Genomic DNA, 20,098 nt, shown 5'->3' on the forward strand with positions numbered 1-20,098 from the left:
TCAGTTGCCTGAGATCCAGTTCTTCCAGTTAAAAGCCAAGTTGGCCCCGTGTGTCAGCGTCCTCACTGGGGGGTTCACCAGCTCCCACTTCCCTTCCTCTTTATTTTCTTCACAGAAGCACATTCCCAGACATGGGATCTGGAAAAGGGTTTAGAATGCTTATAATGTTCTGTTACATGTCAATCAACATTGGGGTACTTTTCCAGCCCACTGACTATGCTTCTATACCAAGAAAGGGGACCACATGGTCCCAGGCTGCCACAGTGCCATGGAACCAATGCCTGCCTCCATCATGTTACTTCCACCTGGGGATGATCAGCCCTCCCGACAATGGGACCTTGGGTGAGATTGGTCATACCTTGGAGTGGGGCTGCTAAGCATTCTGGGAGCCATGGGTCAGTCCTCCTTTCCCACAGAATTACCAGGTCCACATGCCTATGGAGGCAGGGAGCCTGCCAACTAGCTACAAAGTACCTCATTTCTGCCTCAGCTTCAGGCTCAGGATTGAGGTTTTCGACCACAGAATAAAATACGAAGTCAACCCTTGCCCCCTTGCTCCCCCGGCCCCGTGCCTTCATCTGTAAGTGGACCCACCAGGAGGGTCCTTGTGTGGAAGGTTTTTCTGTCTGCACACCTTGCTTACCCTGCCTCCCCCTCTTTTTTATGTCTACAAATTATTTGGTCAGACGAGATTTGCAAAAAACCCAAGATGCATGGAGGAATCTGAGCAGAGGCTACTGTGGACTCAGGGACCAGTCATCCTAGCTGCAGATAGGGACCATCAGGGTGTAATGGGCTGGACAAAGGAAGGCCTTGGATATTCAGGGTCCTGCATGCTGATGCCCATTGGAAGGCTCATCATTCAGCAGAGACCTTGGATAAATTTCTGATCTGCAGGCTGTTGAATTTGGGGTGGGGTGGAAGTAGACTCTAAATGGTCAGCATATGAACGTTCTAGAGTTTAGAAGTTTATAGGTATCGTTTTTTTCCTTGTCCTCATCCTCCTCTTCCCTATGCCTTCCCCCCACCCCTTCCTCCTATTGAACTGGGATTCGGTCCCTGTGCTTCTCAAATGGGGCTCAAACTCCTTAGCTCATGTGGTCATCCTGCCTCATCTATAATTCTATACCAGTTGAGTCAGGGCACGGGATCACTGGTTAGTTAGAGAAAGAGAGAGAGAATATGAATGTGGGAGTCTAGCCCTGAGCAGGTCACCAGGGGAGAAAGGGCTGATCTCAGATGAACAATTCATCACCTGGCCACCACCCTCTCTGTTCTGCTGAGGTGTGTTCAGTAGGTCACCCAAAGTCCTGCTCCTCTGCATGCTTGCCACCAGCCTGCCATTAGAGGTTTGCACTGTGCTGGCTCAGCACCTGGTCATGCTGACACATAGCTACAGGGAGTCCACGTTTGCCCCTTGAGAGGTGACTCAGGAGTGGGTGGAGGTCACTTCTATCTGGCAGTACCCCTCCCAGAGGTACCCAAAGGGGAGAACCTTACTCAGTGACTCCTGATTCCATACAGGACCTTAGTTCTGCAATTAGAGCTGCAGGGACATGGGCTGTGGGCTGACTGAACAAATCTGGAAACTTCTTGATGTCACTGGCTGCAAAGAACTGAGCCTGCCGTGTGGTAATAGAATGGTGAGCCTGTCCCACAGCTCCTGCAGGTATGCCCTCCATGGGAGTAGGTGGGCACACTCGCATGGTCCTGCCAGCTCTGGTTTGGACCTTGTTTTCATTCTATAAAGAGTGCTATGACCCTGTGCCTGCTTTACTTTGAGATAAGAAGCATTAAGAGGGACACATACCTTTCTTACCAGCTGGGCAAAATCTCCACATTCCCTGGGTGGGAGCCCGAGGAGGGGCCGAGTGCAGGAGTCAAGTGCTGAGCTGTGGCTCACGATAAGGGTGATGCCTACTGTAGACAAAACACCTCGGGGTCAGAGCAGGCACACAGAGCACTTTGTAAGACAGAAGGCTCCTCCAAGTCTTGCAGGTCCAGCTACCATGCCCCTGTGAGGTGGCGGGGTGGGAAGTAGTGTGGGTGGGAAAACTCAGTCGCTCACCCATGATTTGGAGTGTACCACCTCCCCACCTGGGGATAGGGTATAGCATCTATGTGCCAGCTTCGAGGATGGCATAAGGGTGATCCGAGCCACTATCCTCTTGTGGCTGGCTGCCTAGGACCTGTCAGCCACAGGTGGGGTATGTGATGGCTGCCACCCAGACCCTATCCAATCACTTTAGCTGGCTCATCACTGCGAGTCTGAGATGGTGCCTGCGTTAGATAAGGGTTTGCAGTGTCCACGGGCTCAGGGAGCCTCCTCGGGTGATGTGATGGGCTCCAGACAGCTAGAGAGTGGTGTGGGACCCAGCACCTCTGTGTGAGCTTTGTGCTGGACAAGGTGAAGCTGGGAGCGTGGCTGGTGGTTGGGGCAGGAGGGCTGTGACTCAGCCTCACTTTCCCTAGGCATTGGCTGCCCCAGCTTTCAGTCCTTCTGGGCTTCTCTTGTTTCCAATTAACTCTAGCCTTTTAGACATGGATAGTCCATGAAGACCCCGATGTTCTCAAGGCCCATCAGTGCACAGCACCAGAGCATGCAGACCTGGGCTCCATGGGGTATGTGTGTATGCATTCATTCCCTGTCATGGTGGAGATGAGATACTATTGGCCAGAGTGTGGGGGTAGGGAGGTGGGGACATTAACACTTCAGAGTCTGCCAATCCCATCCCAGAGAAGCCCGAGGCTGTTCCTCCTCAGATCTGTGGGGCACTCACTGTCCTGTGGGCATGTGTTGATGATCTGCCCCATGCTCACGGCACACCTTTCCACGTACTGGTCATAGCTCTCGGCTGGCATGAGGGAGCAGCGGGGGAATGCAGGCCTGGAAGGAGGATGGAAGAGAGAGATGGCTGCTGTCTTAGAGCCTTCTGGTGACCAAGAGTGTGTGTGTGCTGGGGCAGCTGAGAGAGACCATGATCCTCCAGATGGCCTGTCAGGCAGGGATCATGGGTTCACGGCCAGCAGGGGCTTCTGGATGTGCTCTACATCAGCAGAGGGCTGTGGTACCCACATCCATCATGGATGCTGACTGAGCAACAGGAATTCTGTACATCCCAGTCAGTCACCCTGGGGAAGGACCCTCTTCTGGATGAGGTCCCTCTATGTCCATCTTTGCAGGGCCAGTTTTAGGAGGAGCACCCCATCTCCCATAGGTGGTCAAGTTCCCCAGCCCCCATTGCCCCTAGGTGATGTGTGTTCACTGGCTGCCTTCACCAGGAGTCTTGTTGGCTTGGCTGAGTTAGACCACAACCCTCACGCCATTTCCCATGGCCTCCCTCCTGCTTGGGCTAGCTCAATACACCTCACTCTCCACTGCAGGGCCCCACCTCAGTAGGTAGACTTTCTTTAACATGAACCAGAGAAGCCTCCATAACAGAGAATTGCAAGGTGCCTACCTGTAATCGGGGTCAACATTGAAGTGTGCCTCTCTCAGCTCCTCCAAGCTCAGGAAGGTCGGGGTGGCCTTGCTGGCTTCCCACTTCATCCATTCGAAAACTCCAGGCTCAACCCTTATCTTCAGCTTCTTCTCCAGTTTGAGTTCTGGGGTCAATGCAAAACAAGCATGAACGTTACCTAAAGACGTTTCTTCATAGCTAGGTCCACCATGCTAGTTAGTGGTTTTGTCAACTCGACACAAGGCAGACCTCTGGGAAGAGGAACCTCAATTGAGAAAATGCCTCCATAAGATTGGTCTCTAGGCCAGTCTCTAGCTGTCCTGCAACTCACTATGTAGAGTCCTTGGACTCATGGAGATCTGCCTGCCTCTGTATCCCAAGGGCTGAGGTTAAAGGCATCCACCACTATGCCCATTTCCTTGATTAATTACTGACGTGGAAGGGCCAAAAGCACTGTGGGTGGTGCCAAGCTTGGACAGGCGATCCTGGTTGCTATAAGAAAGCAGACTGAGCAAGCCAGGGGGGCAGGGCAAGCCAGGAGTCAGCAGTGCTCCTCCACAGCTTCAGCTCCTGCCTCCAGGTTCCTGCTTTGAGCTCCTACCACAACCTCTCTTACTGATGGACGTTGACATGGAAGTGTAAGTCAAATGTGCCTCTTCCTCTCCCAGTTGGTTTTGGTTAGTGTTTTATCACAGTAATGAAACAGCAAACTAGGACACTGACCTATCCACGAGTCCAAGGAAACCCTTCACAAACATGACTCTTTCCTGGCAAAGGTCATCCTGGGATTTAAGTTCAGTTCTGCCATCTCTGAGACCTAAACCACCAGGCAGCTGAAGAAATCCAAGGGCTGACACCATGTTGCCCACCAGGATGGACCACACTGCCTTGTTAGAGGGACACCATAGGCAGCAGGCCCACCCTAGGGTGTCACTCTAACTTCAAATACAGCTCACTCAACCCATGCCACAGCCTCACCCTTGTTAGAATGATGTGATGATAGTGACAGTGGGGCCCGTGACCGATGGGGCAGGAGGTAAGTGGTTGGAGAGAAACGTTTGGAACATTCTGATTGCTCACAGCTTACCCTTCCCAAGCATTTTACATCCTGCCCCAAAGGCCTGTCAAGTAAGGCTGTGAATGGGATGAAAGTGTAATCGAAGAGGGGTTCAGATGAGGGGCAGGGCCCCTGCCTCCTGACTGCTGACCTTGGACAGGAGTGTTGTTCTATGGTGAACAAAGAGGGCTTCCATCCCTTACAGCAAACACTTCCATGACCCCCTAAGTGTGGGCAGAACCCGTGTGCCCACCAGCTGCCCAGGTGGCTATACCATCTTGCATGGCTGAGAGGATCTGCTAGTGGCATCCTGACAGCCAAGTGAAGCTGGACAGCTCCCTTTGAGCATCGAACCTGCTCTGGGATGTCATTCATGTTGGATCTAGAAGGGTCAACAGTAGGCCCAGCTTTCTAGGCTTTCAAATGTTCCTTTCTAAGTGCTGAGAACACCTTGCAGAAAGGAACCACAGGGGCAAAGCATGATGACAGACATTGACCCTGTGACACCAGTGGTCCTACCATGGGTCCTAAATCCTTAGCATTCTAGGATGTTAGTGGCTCATTTCTTCCAGCAGCTCCTGGAAGGCACTTTCTAACTGCCTCTTGGCTTAGATGTGACCATTCCCTGCCCATCATCACATTCACCTCCAACCCTCTTTGCTCCCCACGGAGAGTGGCCTCAAGATCAAGCCAAAAGGAGGGCCTGCTGAACTTCTCACCCACCTTCCAGGATGTGCTTGGCTGTCTGCACACAGCGCAGGGCTGGGGACACAAAGACCGCTGTGACTCTGATGCCGCTGTCCAGCAGAGCCTCTCCTGGAAAACAAGGTAGGAAACTCCCTTCACTCATCAGCCCAGGGTGTGGGCTTACCTTGGTGGTGGGAAGGGATGTATGGGGTGACTACCACTGCTGTACACACCTGCGGGATCCCCCCACCCAGGTCAGGGTAGAAACTAACGAGCAATCACTCTTGTGACTACATTATACTGTATGGTGGAGGGGGATGGCCCAGGGGTCAGTGAGCCCTAGGTAGTGGAGGTTCCTCCCAGCTGGCCACAGAGTAGGAATGAGAGGAAACCAAAGGGGGATGTACTTAGCATGTGACCCATGTTCCTTGGCTGTGTTGAAAGATGGAGGGGCCCACGTTACAAGGCATGGGTGTGACCTCAGAAGCAGAGAGTGGCCAATAGCAGCCAGGGAAGGCCCTGAGTCCTGCACCCCTGAGGGTGTGATTTCTAATCATAGCCTGGGTGAATCTGGAAGAAGCCATGGGCTCCAGATAGAAGTGACTCCGTGGACTGAGAACCCACCATGCCCTGCTCAAGTCAGATCTGCACTGTAGGCTTAACAAGGACATTGCTCTACACCTTCATTGTCATTTAGTTGGTCACTTCAAGGCCAGCCATGGCTTGTGGAATGATAGGCTGTAATCCAACTGTGTTTTCTTTGTGACGCCGGAAGCGACTTGCCATCCACACGAGATACACTCATCAAGAGCTGTTCAAACATCTCCATAAGTGTTTAGGCACGAAGACAGGACTTCTGGGACACAGATACATGACACATGTATGCACATGTGTGCATAGTCCGCATTGCCCTAAGGGAGAAGGGACCCTGTTGGGCTGTGTGTGGCTGGTGTATCCCAACCTCAGAAACGACCATTGTCTCACTGGGAGCCTGAAACAGCCGCAGTATGAACGTGGCATCCCCATCCAAGAGCTGGCAGGGAAGCATTGCATATGTTCATGCAGGGTGAGAGGCAGGAGAGCTGGTTCTACTGGGTTCCCTTAACTAACCAGCCAGAGACTGGGATGCCCGTTTGTCCCCTTAGGCTCAGCTTCCTAAATTTATAAAATGCAAACCAGATGAACTCAACAATCTCATCAGCTCCCTAGATTAAGATCTTGTGGAAGGAGAATACCCAGTCATTAACTCAAAGTTCTGGGGGACAGAGCGATACAACCCATGAGGGGGTAGTGCCTTGTGTGTGTGTGTGTGTGTGTGTGTATGTCCCTGCATGCTTGTGTGTGGATGTATCTAGAGGTCAGAGGTCAACCTCAAAAGTCATCCTCAGGAATTCTGTCCACCCTTTAAGATAGCATTTCTCACTGGCCTGGAAACTCACCATGTTGGCTAGGCTGGCTGGCCTAGGAGCTGGCTTGCCAGGGAGTAGCAGCCCATCTCTATGTCCCTAGCACAGGGAATATGAGTGCATGCCACCACACCCAGCTTTTTCACGTAGATTCTGACTATCAGATCCAGATGCTTCTGCTTGCACAGCAAACACTTGGCTGACTGAGCCATCTCCCCAGATCGGTGTTAATTTTACCAGTGACACTCTTGGTGCATCTGGTGTTTATTGATCTTTCCTCTCCCTACAGTGTCCCCTTCCCTGTATTTCCTTACTTACATCACCAACCATCCATTATTGGATCAGACTGCTCCACTTTTGGTCACTAGCTGTGTGACCCTGGCTAAATCATCTAACACCTCTGTGGTGATTTAAATAAGAATGCCCCACCCCAGCTCATGTATTTGAATATTTGGTCCCCAGTTAGTGGAACTGTTTGGGAAGGATTAGGAGGTATGGCCTTGTTGGAGGAGGTGTGTCACTGGAGGTGGGCTTTGAGGTTTCCAAAGCTCGTATCAGGCCCAGGCTCCCTCTGCATCCTGCCTGTGGATCAGGAGCCTCTCAGTTACTGCTATAGCTCCATGCCTGCCTGCCTGCCTGCTGGCACGCTCCCTGCCATGTTGGTCATGGGCTAACCCTCTGAAACTGTAAGCAAGCCCTCAATTACATGCTTCCTTTTATAAGTTGCCTTGGTCACATCTCTTCACAGCAATAAAACAGTTACTGAGACAATCTCTATGTCCCTGTATGGGCAGAGCATGGAAGGCATCAGTACTGACATCAAAGGATGCATAGCCGGGGCTCAGTGTGCACAGCTAAGATCATTACTATCACTTTCTCTCTGGTGGGAGCACTCTTAAACATACCTGTGGTGATATATTGTGTACTCTCATAAAATCTGCCTGAAGATCAGAGGACGGAACAAGCCACTAGATTAAACATAGAGGCCAGGCGGTAGTGGCACATGCCTTTAATCTTAGCACTTGGGAGGCAGAGATCTGTCTGTGAGTCTCTGTGAGTTCAAAGCCACTCTGGACGACATGAGATTGACTCAGTCTAGGAGAGAAACAGCCAGGTAGTGGTAACACACATCTTTAATTCTAGTACTTGAGATCTCACACCTTTAATCCCAGTATGTGGGAAGTCACATGCCTTCAGTCCCAGCAACAGGAAGTAAGTAATATGGTGGACAGAGAAAGGTATATAAGGTGGGAGGAGACAGGAACTAGAAACATTTTCAGGCTGAGAAGTCCTAGAGGTAAGAGGTGTCTGTGGCTTGTTCCTTTGACTCTCTGATCTTTCAGCAATTACCCCAATATCAGGCAATGGGTTTTTATTATAAGACCTATTAGAATTGGAACTACACATACCAGCAAGTCTGGCCTGGAAGATTCCACAGGATGATAAGGGCGGATCATTTTCAAAGTCTTTGATACCATTGCTCCTCCTGGGCAGGCTGTGTGGAAAGTTCAGGTCTGGCCTGTAGTATTTTCCTAAAGTAGAAACAAGTAGCAGACATCTGGGACCACTGAATCAGATCCATTTGTCTCTTAAGATTCCAAAGCTGAGATCCACATGGGAAGGTTATTGCCTTAAGTCCTTGCCAATATTATAATTTCTAGAATGTTCTCAGTGATGTGGATTCAATTCATGGAGTAAATGTTTCTCTGCAGGCCTGTAACATATTCTCAAATGCAGAGCACATAGGTTTGAGCCCCAGGAACTAGGAGCCTACTTCATCCTCTCAGCCCTCGTCACTCACACAAGGGAGGGAAGCGTGTCTCTCCAAGATAGGCTTCTGAGTGGGGGCAGTGTGAAGCCTCCTGGGTGTGTTGCTGATGCTGGGACAGTACACACTTGGCTGGAGGTGCCCACCTTAGGAACTCTTCAGTCAGGTGCTTAAATGTAGGACTAGAAAACAGGGGCTGCGTGGCACTGTGGTCCCCTTGAATTTGACATTGGCCTCTCAGATTTGTCAATCAGGTAGGAATTCTGACCCTTAGCTATGAGCTGTGGGACCAGAAACAAGTGGCTTAACCATCATAGGAAAGGGGAAACCAGAATTGTCACAAGTCACTGGACTGATGCCAAGGGGCTGGCTCAGACATGTGGCCAATGTGTATGTGGGAGTTTCCATATCCACCCAAGTGGCCCTAAAGCCATCTCCCAGCAGCAGCTATGCCATGGCTGATCTAGAGGACAGTACTGAGGGATCTAGGGTCCCTCAAGGACACAAAGACAGTCTGTCTAGAGTCATCTGGACTCAACCTACCATCGGTGGTAGTACACTGCTGTAGCCAAGACTTCCCAAAGACCTGGTCCACTCTCTCCCCGTGACGTACTACCAGCACGCCTCTCCTAGCAATGGTAGCCTGGGGTGGAAGCAATGGGACATGGAGTTATTAATCAGACTCACTCTACAGTATCTGCCAGCCTTTGCCTAGAGACAGAGCTTCTCCCAAGCAGCTCAGCCACTGGGGTCAGGCTGCCAGCCTTCACAGTGATGAGGCTGGGGTCGCCCCATCATAGACATGTACTTTTCAACCTTTTTGTCTCTTCCAAATATGTATGTATGTATATATGTATGTATCTATATCTATCTATCTTCCAAATACATATTTCTACCTGTTGGACTATCTAAATTTGTATTGTCTGCCTTTCTTTCTTTTCTTTCCTTTCTTTCTTTTCTTTCCTTTCTTTGCTTTCTTTTCTTTCCTTTCTTTGCTTTCTTTCCTTTCCTTTTCTTCCTTTCTTCTTTTTTCTTTCATCTACCATCTTTCTATGTATATATGTATCTATCTTTCTATATGTCTCTTTTTATCATTTATCTATCCATATTCCAAAGCTATCTACCCACCTACCCACCCACCCACCCATCCATCCGTCATCTATCAACCTATAGTGATTGTAATGAGAAGTGTTCCCTATAGGCTTAGGTATTTGAACACTTGGTTCCCAGTTGGCAGTGCTGCTTGGGGAGGCTTTAGTAAATGCACCCTTGTTGGAGGAAGTACATCATGGGACTTAGACGAAAGCATTGCTCTACTTCCAGTTTGCGCTCCATGTTTCATCCTTACAGTTGAAGATGTGAACTGTCGGCTTCCTGTTCTAGCCAGCCATGCCTGCTGCCTGCTGCTGTGCCTTCCCACCATGATGGACTGAAGACCAGCAGCTCTCTAGGAATCCTCTGGGACTCCAGCACCAGATTGAGACTGCTGGACATCCAGCCTCCTGGACTGAACACCTGCTGGATTCTTGGCCTTTCCACTGTTGGACTAGCTGGACCTGTGAACCATCCAGTAACTCCCCCTTTAATATGTAAGTATTGTATTAGTTCTGTTTCTCTAGAGAAATCTGACTAATACAAACTGCAAGCCAACTAAACTTTCTTTTATAAGTTGCCTTGGTTGTAGTGTTTTATCACAGCAAAAGTAAAATACATAATCACTTATCTATCAATGTACTATCTACCATCTTATCTATTCATCTACCACCTTCCAATAATCTACCTACCTCCCATCTATCCATCTATCCATCTATCCATTATCTATCTATCTATCTATCTATCTATCTATCTATCTATCTATCTATCATTTTTCTTCCTCCCTCCCTCCCTTCCTTTCCTCTCTTTCTTTCTTGCTCTTTCCTCTCCTTTCTCTATCATATATCAATCTATTTATAGTTTCCTTTCCTGAGAAGCCCTCCAGGACTACCCGTGTTTGAACCCACCCCAAGGTAGCTTTCTCACTGCACCCAGGTATGTGCTTTTCCTGGTAAGAAGCAAGGTAAGAAGCCTTGCTCTTCTCCCTCATTGTCTTCCTCTAGCTGGACAATCTCTGCTTGCCCAAGTGTTCTTAGTGAGCAGGACACGCATCCCTCAGTGCACCTGAGGTGGACTGAGAAACCCCGCAGGGACCAAAATTCGCAGATGCTCAAGTCACTTGTATTCAATGACATGATATTTGCGTTGAACATGGACACATCCCCTGTGTATTCTAAGGCACATCATCTCAGGCAAGCTGAACACCTAATGCCATGTGAACAATAGCTGTGTCATATTGATTAGAGAACAGTGACAGAGAAAGTCTGTATGTGTTCAGTACTGGTGAAACTATAGTTCTCCTCCCTCCCTCCCTCCCTCCCTCCCTCCCTCCCTCCCTCCCTCTCTCCCTACTTCCCTCCCTTTCTTTCTTTTGAAACATGATCTGATACTGTAGCCTAGGCTGCCCTGGAACTTTCTATGTACCCCAGGTTGGTCTCAGACTCACAGCTATCCTCCTGCCTCTAACCCCCCAAGTGCTGGAATTACAGACATGTGTCACCACAGCCAGTTTGGATCCTAAATGTCATTCAAAAGCTTGCATGTGGAAGGCTTGGTTGCCAGCCTATGGTACTACTGAGACAGGGACTTTTAGGAGGCAGGGCCTGGTGGGAAGGAGTTAGGTCACTGGCTTGCGACTTTGAAGAGCTATTAGCACCCAGCCCCTTCCTGTCTTTGCTTTCTGGTTTCTGTCAGGTAACCAAGTCTCCTCTGCCATCTGCCTCCATCATGGTAAGCTGCACCGCCACAGGCCCAAAGCAACATGGTGCAATGATGATGGGCTGAAGACGCTAAGACCATAACAAACCAAAACAAACGTTCATTTTTGTTTGGAAGCTGGTTGTTTTAGGTATTTTGATGCACTACTTGGAAGCTGATTAAGATAAGATATAGTCTTCTATAATGTTTTCCACCCCCAGTTGGTTGAGTCAGTGGATAAAAGAAACCTGTGATTTAGGGATCCAGAGGCTATATTTTGTTTTAATGTTTTGCCTGACAGTGTCCAGCAGCCTCAGGTCACAGGAAGCAGCAGCTCTCTGGAACATTCCTTCCTTTTCAGGCTGTCCTTTGTACTTCCCAGTCACAAGGTTCCTGCCCACTGTGCTCTTGGGAAGGCCTTGCTGAGGGTCCTTAGCAGTGATGCATCATTCTTCAGGAGGGGCTCTTGTGTGTGGGGGTCCATTCTCACTCGGGAGAAAAGCCGAACTCTAGCAGCTAATGTTTACCAGGGGTTAAACCAGCAAGCATGGTTTACTAGCAAACACAAAGCAAAACAAAACAAGAAAACCAACCAACCAATCAGGGTCCTGTTACCTGCAAAGCCTGTATGCTGCTAATGCTCCTGGACATTGATGGGGTGTAGAATTCTCCATTTCTCCTGCTGCTGGCTTCACCGTCCTTCCTAGAGTTCAGGTCCATGGCTAGACTAAATGTATATGTCCTGTGGGGGAAGAGGAGAGGCAGTGAATAGAGACAGAAGATGTTGTCACCATGGCGTCTGATCATGGATGTTCCTGGGAAGTCTTCCTCAACCTCTGTAGTAAGGATCAAGACCATGAAATAAGACAAATGTGCAGAGTGCTTCAGACAGGGACCCGTGAAGCCTGTGGTTGGCTCATCACCCAGCACCACCACGACGCCAGACCTGCCTCAACACCGTGCCCAGGTGTTGTTCAAATGCTATGTTATTTTAGAGATGGCAGCTTCTCCATGTTCCCCAGGCTGGCCATGAACTCCTGACTCAAGACAGCCTCCCACCTCAACCTTCCAAGTAGCTGGGACTGCAGATGTGCATCACTATGCCAAGCTCTGTTTTCAATGTTGCTAAGAAGGCGCCTTTTAGATGACACTAGTGATGAGACCAGCAGACTTTGAATAAAATAGACCCCATGTGTGTAGGGTAGGGTGAGACTCTTAGGACAGGATAGAGGGAGGTATCCACGGAAGGGTAGATTCTGTCGCTGGGCCACCTTCAGACACAAGCTTCGGATCTTTCCTGGGCCTTGCCTACCAGGCCGCCCTGCAGATTTCAGATCTGCCAATAAAAACTTAAGCAGATCCCTCTCTTCTGTGCTTCACCCCCATCTCTACATCCTATTGGTTCTGTGCCTCTGCTGAATATCAAATCTGTTTTTCTCACACATCATCCTCTGATTCTCCATCTGTTCAGGTGGAAGTAGTTGGGATACTGGAATAGTGGCCAGACAGCCTCAAGAGCTGTGGGAGCATGGGGATGTGCTCTATGGGTGGCAGGTACTGATAGCACCTGAGGACTTGCCAGGTAACCAGGAAACTGTGAATTACTTAAAGTGCCATAAGGTGGACAGATGTTTGGGAACTCTTGTAGGGGACAGCCAAAGCAAATTGGAGTGAGTACCCTAAGATATGAAACAGCAAGGGGCGTTATACTCACATGGTTCCTTCTTGTCTGGAAGGAACAGATGGGTGGCCAGAGAGAGAGGGGATGAGCAACACAGAGCAATGGTCATGTGGCTCCTCCCTGGAGCAGAAAAGGAGTGATTTCCCCAGGGTAGAAGAAGCCATACAAGGAAAAGTTTCTATAAGTGATTTAAAAATAATTCCCAGCCCCAGTGACAGCTAATTGCTTATGCGATTCTTGGACAGGCCTTCTGGGCTCTTCTGGGTTGCATCTGTGAGAAGTCCTGTCTACCACCCTTTGTGTCTGAGAACATTTGCTCTCACTTCCTGTTGACCCAGCAGGGTTACTCTCCGATTCTTTTAGGCACAAGGAACATTTTGATTCTAGTCATTATTGGAAACATGGGAAATGGTTACAACACACTGTAAAAGAAAAGGTCCCCATGATTCTGTCAGCCACTGAATTCAACCGCTTAATCTCCGCATCTACCCATATTTAGACTCTGACCCAGTTTTTAGGGAAAAGCAGATTGCATAGTTGAGTTTCAGAAGGTGGAGTATTATGGGCTGCAATAAGGCAGGGGTGGCCTGGCTGAGTAGGCATCTGGTTATCTGGGGGTTGGGACAACTCCCCTAAGCCCCTCGGGGCTGTGGGTGACATACCAGGTAGGTGGATGGGGATAGAGTTGGGGATGCAGGGGCAGGCTGAGGAGGCAGATGTGAGGGGACTCAACTCTCTTGAGGGTTTGAGGGGCAGCGGAGGTCAGTATGGCTGGGGCAGAAGGAGCCAAGGGAGGAGAGGCACACAACAGAGGAGCTTTGGTGGGTGCAGAACCCAGATTCTCAGGTTCACCTGAGGTATGTGCCTGGAGTGTGAGGAGCAGTTAGATTTGGTGACTATGTGAACAGCAGTTCTTGATAAACTAGATACAGAGCCTGGGTGGTGATGGGTGATGGGGAGGATTCCACACCATCCTCCTCCTCTCCCTCACATCCTCTCTCTGCAGTGTTAGGGATCTTAACTGCTGAGCTGTTTATCTAGTCTTATCATGTATTTTTTTTTTTTTTTTTTTTTTTTTTTGGTTTCCCATAAGTTATGGTCCTCTGTCCCTGTCATTGCGTCCTGCCCTGTCTTGATTTGTAACCTTTTATGGGCTCTTCCAGATGGATTTGGGCTGCAGCTAGAGGCTAGGCACACAACCAAAAAGGCGTGGACTTTCTTCTTGTATTCTTACACTGCAGACGCCAGTGGGTTGAAATGCCAGCGTCAGTGGATCCCCGTAGCCAAAGAGTGACACACACCGAAAGCCGCTCACAGCCCCTCTTCAACAAGCTTGTCACACGGGACAAGTACAGCTGAAACATCCTGACTCGGGAAGTACTGGTTGCTTTCTTCCTCCTGAGGGCAAGGCGGGGACACCTGTGTAACTGAGGCTCGTGATCAGACAGTAAAACCATTGTTATCTCTGAGTGACATCTGTGAACTTTACAGTCAGAGAGGAAGTCAAGAGTTTGTCCTCTAGTCTTTCAATTAAAAATGCAAGCGAGGGGGTGATGGGCGTGGGGGTGGTGAAAAGAGAGAGGCGAGCGTGTGACCTTTTTGTTTTTCTCTTGGATTTAAGGGAGTCAGTTAGCAGTTAACTTGTGCCATAGAAATAGATGTTTCCATTCTCCTTTGTTCTTAGAAGGGGGTCACCCCAGTGTGTGGCATTTCAAAGACAAAGTCACCACCTTAGTATCCTTAGGTTACTGTCACACAAACTGGGGCTTCTGTGACAGAACAGGTTTCATTTTCTTGAGAGTGGGAGGTCCGAGATCAAGGGGCTTGTGACTCATCTGGAGGATTCTGTCCTGGGCTTGAAGATAAGATGGCATCTTCCCCCTGTCCTCAACGATCCTCCCTCTGAACAAAGGAAGATTGGATAAGGGATCATAGTAAGATCTTGTTTTACCTTAAAGATTCTTTTCTTAAAATCAAGAAAACAAAACACCCACCCGGGCTTCAACATAGGAGTTTTTGGAGGGAGACATCTCATCCAACAACAGTACCCTTGCTATGTTGGCATCTCCTGCCACCAGCTTTGTGGGATTTGACATCTGTGATGGAATTGTCCTTGGGTGGTTGGAAGATGGTTTCAGCTCCTCCTGGGCTCTAACTCTCATCCGTTGCTGCCTGATCTACAGCCAGGCTGTATACAGACCCTGTGAAGATGCCTGAAACAGGTAGATCAGGCGTATGCCTCCCCCTCCCCCCCCGCAGCCACATTCTGGTAACACTTGATTTCTAAATAGCAGGCCTGTGCAGAATCCTGGAGCCAACAGTTTAAAGGCTGAAGAGGTTATACTGGTGCTGGTCGGTTGTAGGTAAATTACAATGTGTTCACACGACAGCCACCTCCAGGGCTGGGAAGGTGTCCTCTGAGCAGGAAGGGGCCTCTTCCCGTGTGGTTTGCAGATCTTCCCCTGGGCGGTGGCAATTCTTCCCTGTGTGAGTCCTGTGGCCTTGGGAGATATATATCAAATGTCTAGACAGCAAGCTGTCTGCCCACTGGTCAACTGTCTGTGCACACAGCTGTCTGACTACACCCCTTCCTGCTTAACCCTTTCATGACACATTCAGTTATGCTGGGGCCTCTCTTGAGACAGGATCTCACTGTGTAGCCCTTGGAACTCACAGAGGTGTGCCTGCCTCTGCTTTCTAAGTCCTGGGATTAAAGCTGAGCATCACCAAGTATACTTTAAACCTCTTTAACTATTTAAGAGGATGTTTAGCACCGTTCAAAGCCATAGCCAACCTACTGCCGGCTCCCAGCCTACAGTCACCCCTCAGTCAGCCGGGGGGCTTGTTGCCCCTTGTTGTTCTGTGAGGAAGGGGCGATTCTGATACGGGGGGGTCCCCATCAGGTATGCCACAGCATTCAGCCAAAACTTGCTTTTTCTTGCAATTTTTGTATCTATGCACCTGCTTCTAACCAAAAGGGGTCTCTCAGGAAGGTCTATAGTGGGTATGGTACCAATCTACACAGGGTAAAATCTCACTGCCTAACATCTATATCTCTTTCAATCTAGAAAAGTTGTGGTTCCAATTCAATTATAAACCAAGCTGGCTTTGGAGATGAAATTGGTTCACTTCTTCTCTAAACCCAAGCATGTTGCTAAAAAAAAAAAAAAAAAAGAAAAAGAAAAAGGGTTGAGAGATTCTTCAGTCCCATATCAAAAGAGCCCTCTGGTATGGGACTGACTAACTAACTAACTAACTAAATCAATAAATAAATTTTAAAAAAGGGACCATTGTCTTCAAGATTCCAATTCTCTACATGCTTACTCTTGATTTCTCAGAATCCTTTCTTACATGTCATGTCATCTTTAAATTTAAGCTTTCCATTTTGATATATTAATAATGTTCAAGTTTTTCACGGTAAAAAATAAGTTTTTCCAATAGCAGTCTCTAAAGTCTCCAGAAGAAAGATGGGGCCCCAACAACTCTACCCAGTCCAGAATGATGCCATGGTAATCATCATCATACTACACTTCTAGCCATAATCTCAGACAAACTTACCCATTACTCTGAGACTTGCTACGGGATCTACAGTTAATCTAACTAAAACTTAACTATCTCAGCTTTCTTACAGTACCCAACAGAGATACTATTGCCCTCTAAACAGCAGGAAACAGTTCTAAGAAAATGACGCCCTTTCTTCCAAAGATTTCATATTTCTCAGGGTTATGGATGATGATTATAGGGTTGGGGGTGGAAGAAAATATTAGACTCAGTATTCTCCTTTAAAAAAGTGTCTAAAAAAAGGAGGAATGGATAGGTATAAGATATTATGGTAGATTATTGTATATACTAGTAAACAAATTTAGTAAAAATAGCAGCCTTAGATAATTTGCACTGTTTTGGGTTCTTATATGTTGATACAAATATAAACTATTTTTATATTCCTGTAAGATAATTTGTATATTGATACAAATACAGAACTATATTTGTTATAATATACATATATTTCTACTCTTATTTGAAATATTTGTATATTGATACAAATGTAAATTTGTATCTGTTATACTGTATGTATGTTCTACCTCTGTTTAGGATATTTTGTATATTGATATATATTTAGGATTATTGTTATATTGCATATTGCACTATACATCCCTACCTCTGTTAAAGATATCTTGTGTATTGTCACAATTTTGACATCATCATTGTTTTTTATGATACATTTGCTTACAGACTGTTTACTTTGTTTCCATGAAGCCTTAGTCCTTAGGTTATTTCAGTAGATAAGACTTACAGATTTATAGTCACCTATGCTTGTCATCTCTATAGTTATGCTAGTTAGGTTATCTAGATTTACAGATACATAGGTCAGATGGACAATTAATCTTCAAACACTTCATGGACCTAGAAAATATGGCATTTAAATAACTTAGAATTCTGTTGACATGAGACACAATTGCCCCTGGTAGCACCAATTTGATCCTGAGAGAATGTTGGGCTTCTAAGACAGTTCCATTTGGAAGTTTGTCTTCTTGGCACAAAATGGCCTACTGGGCAAAGAACTGCCCTTGCCTCAACTGCTGACAGTACGAATGCTGTCCTTGTAGACAAGTGGGACACAAGGAAAAATGACTTCTAAACTCTGCCAAGACAGGGTAAGATGGTCTTTCAAAATTCCTGCTTCTAAAAATGGTCTGTCAGATACTCTAGGCGTGTAGCCAATTTGAATGCACCAACAATGCTGAGAAACATTAGGTGACTGTCCAGGCTGCCAGCTGTCTCTGTCTACTCTTGCAAGATTCCCGAAAGTTGCTTGCGTCCATCTTCCATTTCTCAGGTATCATTATATTCCTTCTCAGGTCTTTGATGGGATTGAAGACTAGCAGTTATAGTTACAACTTAGTATATATAGAATATCTTAGAACTTATTAAGTATTAGATTTAGGTTCTTTAGGATAGGACACCTTTTGGAATGATCTTTGTAACATGCCACCTACCCACGCTCCAGACTTCTCTGGATTTTAGTATGTGTCTCTTGTTTGATATTGTTTGCATTGATTGTAGTTCCATCTTATCTAGGTCATTATCCCTCATTACTCCTGGACAATATTTGATAATCATTACTATTGTATATAGTCTTGTATTAGGTTAGAACCTTCTTATTTAGACAAAAGGGGGAGATGTAGTGGGTAGCTATTCCAGCTTTGACCTGGAAATACCACCCTCTTTGAGGCTTTGGTAACTGTCACGCCTACAAGGCGGAGCTGAGACAGGAGCCCTGAAGACCAGAGAGAACACCGCAGGACTGTGCTACACTTTTCCCAGACCCTGTAACCTATCCCTTCACTTGTAAGTTACCCCACAAAATAAACCTCCCTCTTAACTATGTGGAGTTGCCTTAATATTTAAACCAATAAAAGTCAGATCACAAGGTGGGACACTTATGCAGGTGACACAGTGAAGTGGAATGTTGCTAGCCACAGCTTGCTGCAGAGGCTCTGCTATAGCTGCAGAATCCAGGCTTGTCCCTTGCCTGGTGGCTCCTCTGCCAGAGTAAGGTTTTCTGCCCTTGTTGTGGAGAGGAGGACAGGGGGCTATAGGCCACCCAAGCCCCAGCCTCCTGGACTCTGATGTCAGCATCTCCTGTCTTAAGTTCTGCCAACTGTTTCTAAAGCAGCTGACGGATCACGTGGGGTCTGCAGGAAAGCAAAGTTTCCTTGATTTTGTGGCATTGTTCATCCCTTCACCACCCCACCTGGGAACTCAGCTTTCACGGGAGGGTGTGTTCAGCTCTCCCTACAGGCCCTTGTGACTCAGTGGATCATGAGCCGACAGTTGATATAAAGGCCTTGGAATCATGGCTGAATTTTCCTTTCTGAGTTTGTAGGTATGCTCCTCAGCTCTTATGAATTAGCATGTGAGGCTAAGATGACATGGAATGACCCACTGCAGAACTGGCTGAATCCATGCATTTTAAAAGCTATTTTATATCAGTGTATATGGCAGATTCCTAACTGCATATAAGAATCCATGGTTGGCTCAGTTGCCTAGCATACATGAAACCAATGTGATGGCTCATGCCTGTAATACCAGTACTCTGGAGCTGGAGTCAGGAGGATCAGATTCAAGGTTATCCTTGGCTATATAGTGAGCAACATAGTGAGTGCCTGGGCAGCCTGGGTTACATGAGATCCTACCTGGGTAGGGATGGTGGGGGATCTACTCTGGTAACTGCATTTGGTGTTTGGGGTCTAAGGGCACAAATGCTGTGCTGGCCTGTCATGCAAACTCAAATGTAAGCTTAATTATCAGGAAGAAACAGTAGCGTAGGGCTCATCTGATCTCACTTAATATTTTCAGGAAAACCTCCATTAAAAATTTTTTTTTCTTGTAAAGTCTAGTTCCTTTCCCCACGAGCTTCCACCAATCATGGCTACACTTTTAAAAAAAGGTTTTGTAAAAATGACCAAAATCAACCATTTGCTTCAAATATTCAAAATACATTGCTTCTTAATTTATTCTAAACAGAAGTTTTAGCTACCAGAACTTTTACTGCACTCTTCCAATAGGCACATAAATAAAAGAGTATGGTTTCCAGGCCAGGCGGTGGTGGCGCACGCCTTTAATCCCAGCACTCGGGAGGCAGAGCCAGGTGGATCTCTGTGAGTTCGAGGCCAGCCTGGGCTGCAGAGTGAGTTCCAGGACAGGCGCAAAGCTACACAGAGAAACCCTGTCTCAAAAAACAAACAAACAAAAATATGGTTTCCACAGCTTTGTGAGCTGTGGGCCAGCTTTGATAGAAAGAGATACAGGAAAAAGCTTCCTGGATATAGGAAGGCTAGAAAATCTGTCCACAGATAATGTCCAGCAAGCATGCATAACACACATGTACACATACATGTACACACACACACACACACACACACACACACACACACACAGTGAAAAAGCAAATAAGAAGCCATAGTTATTACTGGCAGAATGCATATGGAGTGTGCCACTGTCCAAGGATGACCACAGGTTCAAGACACAGACATAGGAAGCTGGGGAAAGGTCCCTGTGTTGCAGCCAAACACTTAGCAACGTTGTTCATGGGAAACAGACCTGGTAAAGAATGAAGTTGGCGAAGTAGCTCAGGCTATCTCTAAGCACAGTGTCAAGTCTGTCACCAAGCTTCTCCTTTTTGCTCATAGTAAAATGGGAGAGGAGACAGATATGTTGAGGGAGGAGCCAATAAATTCAAAAAGC

At 47.4% G+C, this 20,098-nt stretch overlaps 1 protein-coding gene across 2 annotated transcripts in view; it reads right to left on the minus strand.

Annotated features, from left to right (window-relative positions):
* Ubash3a (ubiquitin associated and SH3 domain containing A) overlaps window positions 1-20,098 on the minus strand; it is a 33,594-nt gene continuing 13,496 nt past the window's right edge. Inside the window, exons 7-14 of one of the 2 annotated variants that reach the window (XM_036168474.1) lie at window positions 11,785-11,911; window positions 8,923-9,022; window positions 8,021-8,143; window positions 5,242-5,334; window positions 3,462-3,606; window positions 2,781-2,887; window positions 1,811-1,920; window positions 1-138 (exon numbers count right to left, since the gene is read on the minus strand). In XM_036168474.1, coding sequence (XP_036024367.1) covers window positions 1-138; window positions 1,811-1,920; window positions 2,781-2,887; window positions 3,462-3,606; window positions 5,242-5,334; window positions 8,021-8,143; window positions 8,923-9,022; window positions 11,785-11,911 — 943 coding nt within the window. The remainder of the gene's footprint in view (window positions 139-1,810; window positions 1,921-2,780; window positions 2,888-3,461; window positions 3,607-5,241; window positions 5,335-8,020; window positions 8,144-8,922; window positions 9,023-11,784; window positions 11,912-20,098) is intronic. The other variant, XM_036168475.1, reaches the window with a different exon arrangement.

Source organism: Onychomys torridus, chromosome 18 (assembly GCF_903995425.1).
Source record: "Onychomys torridus chromosome 18, mOncTor1.1, whole genome shotgun sequence".
Taxonomy (NCBI): domain Eukaryota; kingdom Metazoa; phylum Chordata; class Mammalia; order Rodentia; family Cricetidae; genus Onychomys; species Onychomys torridus.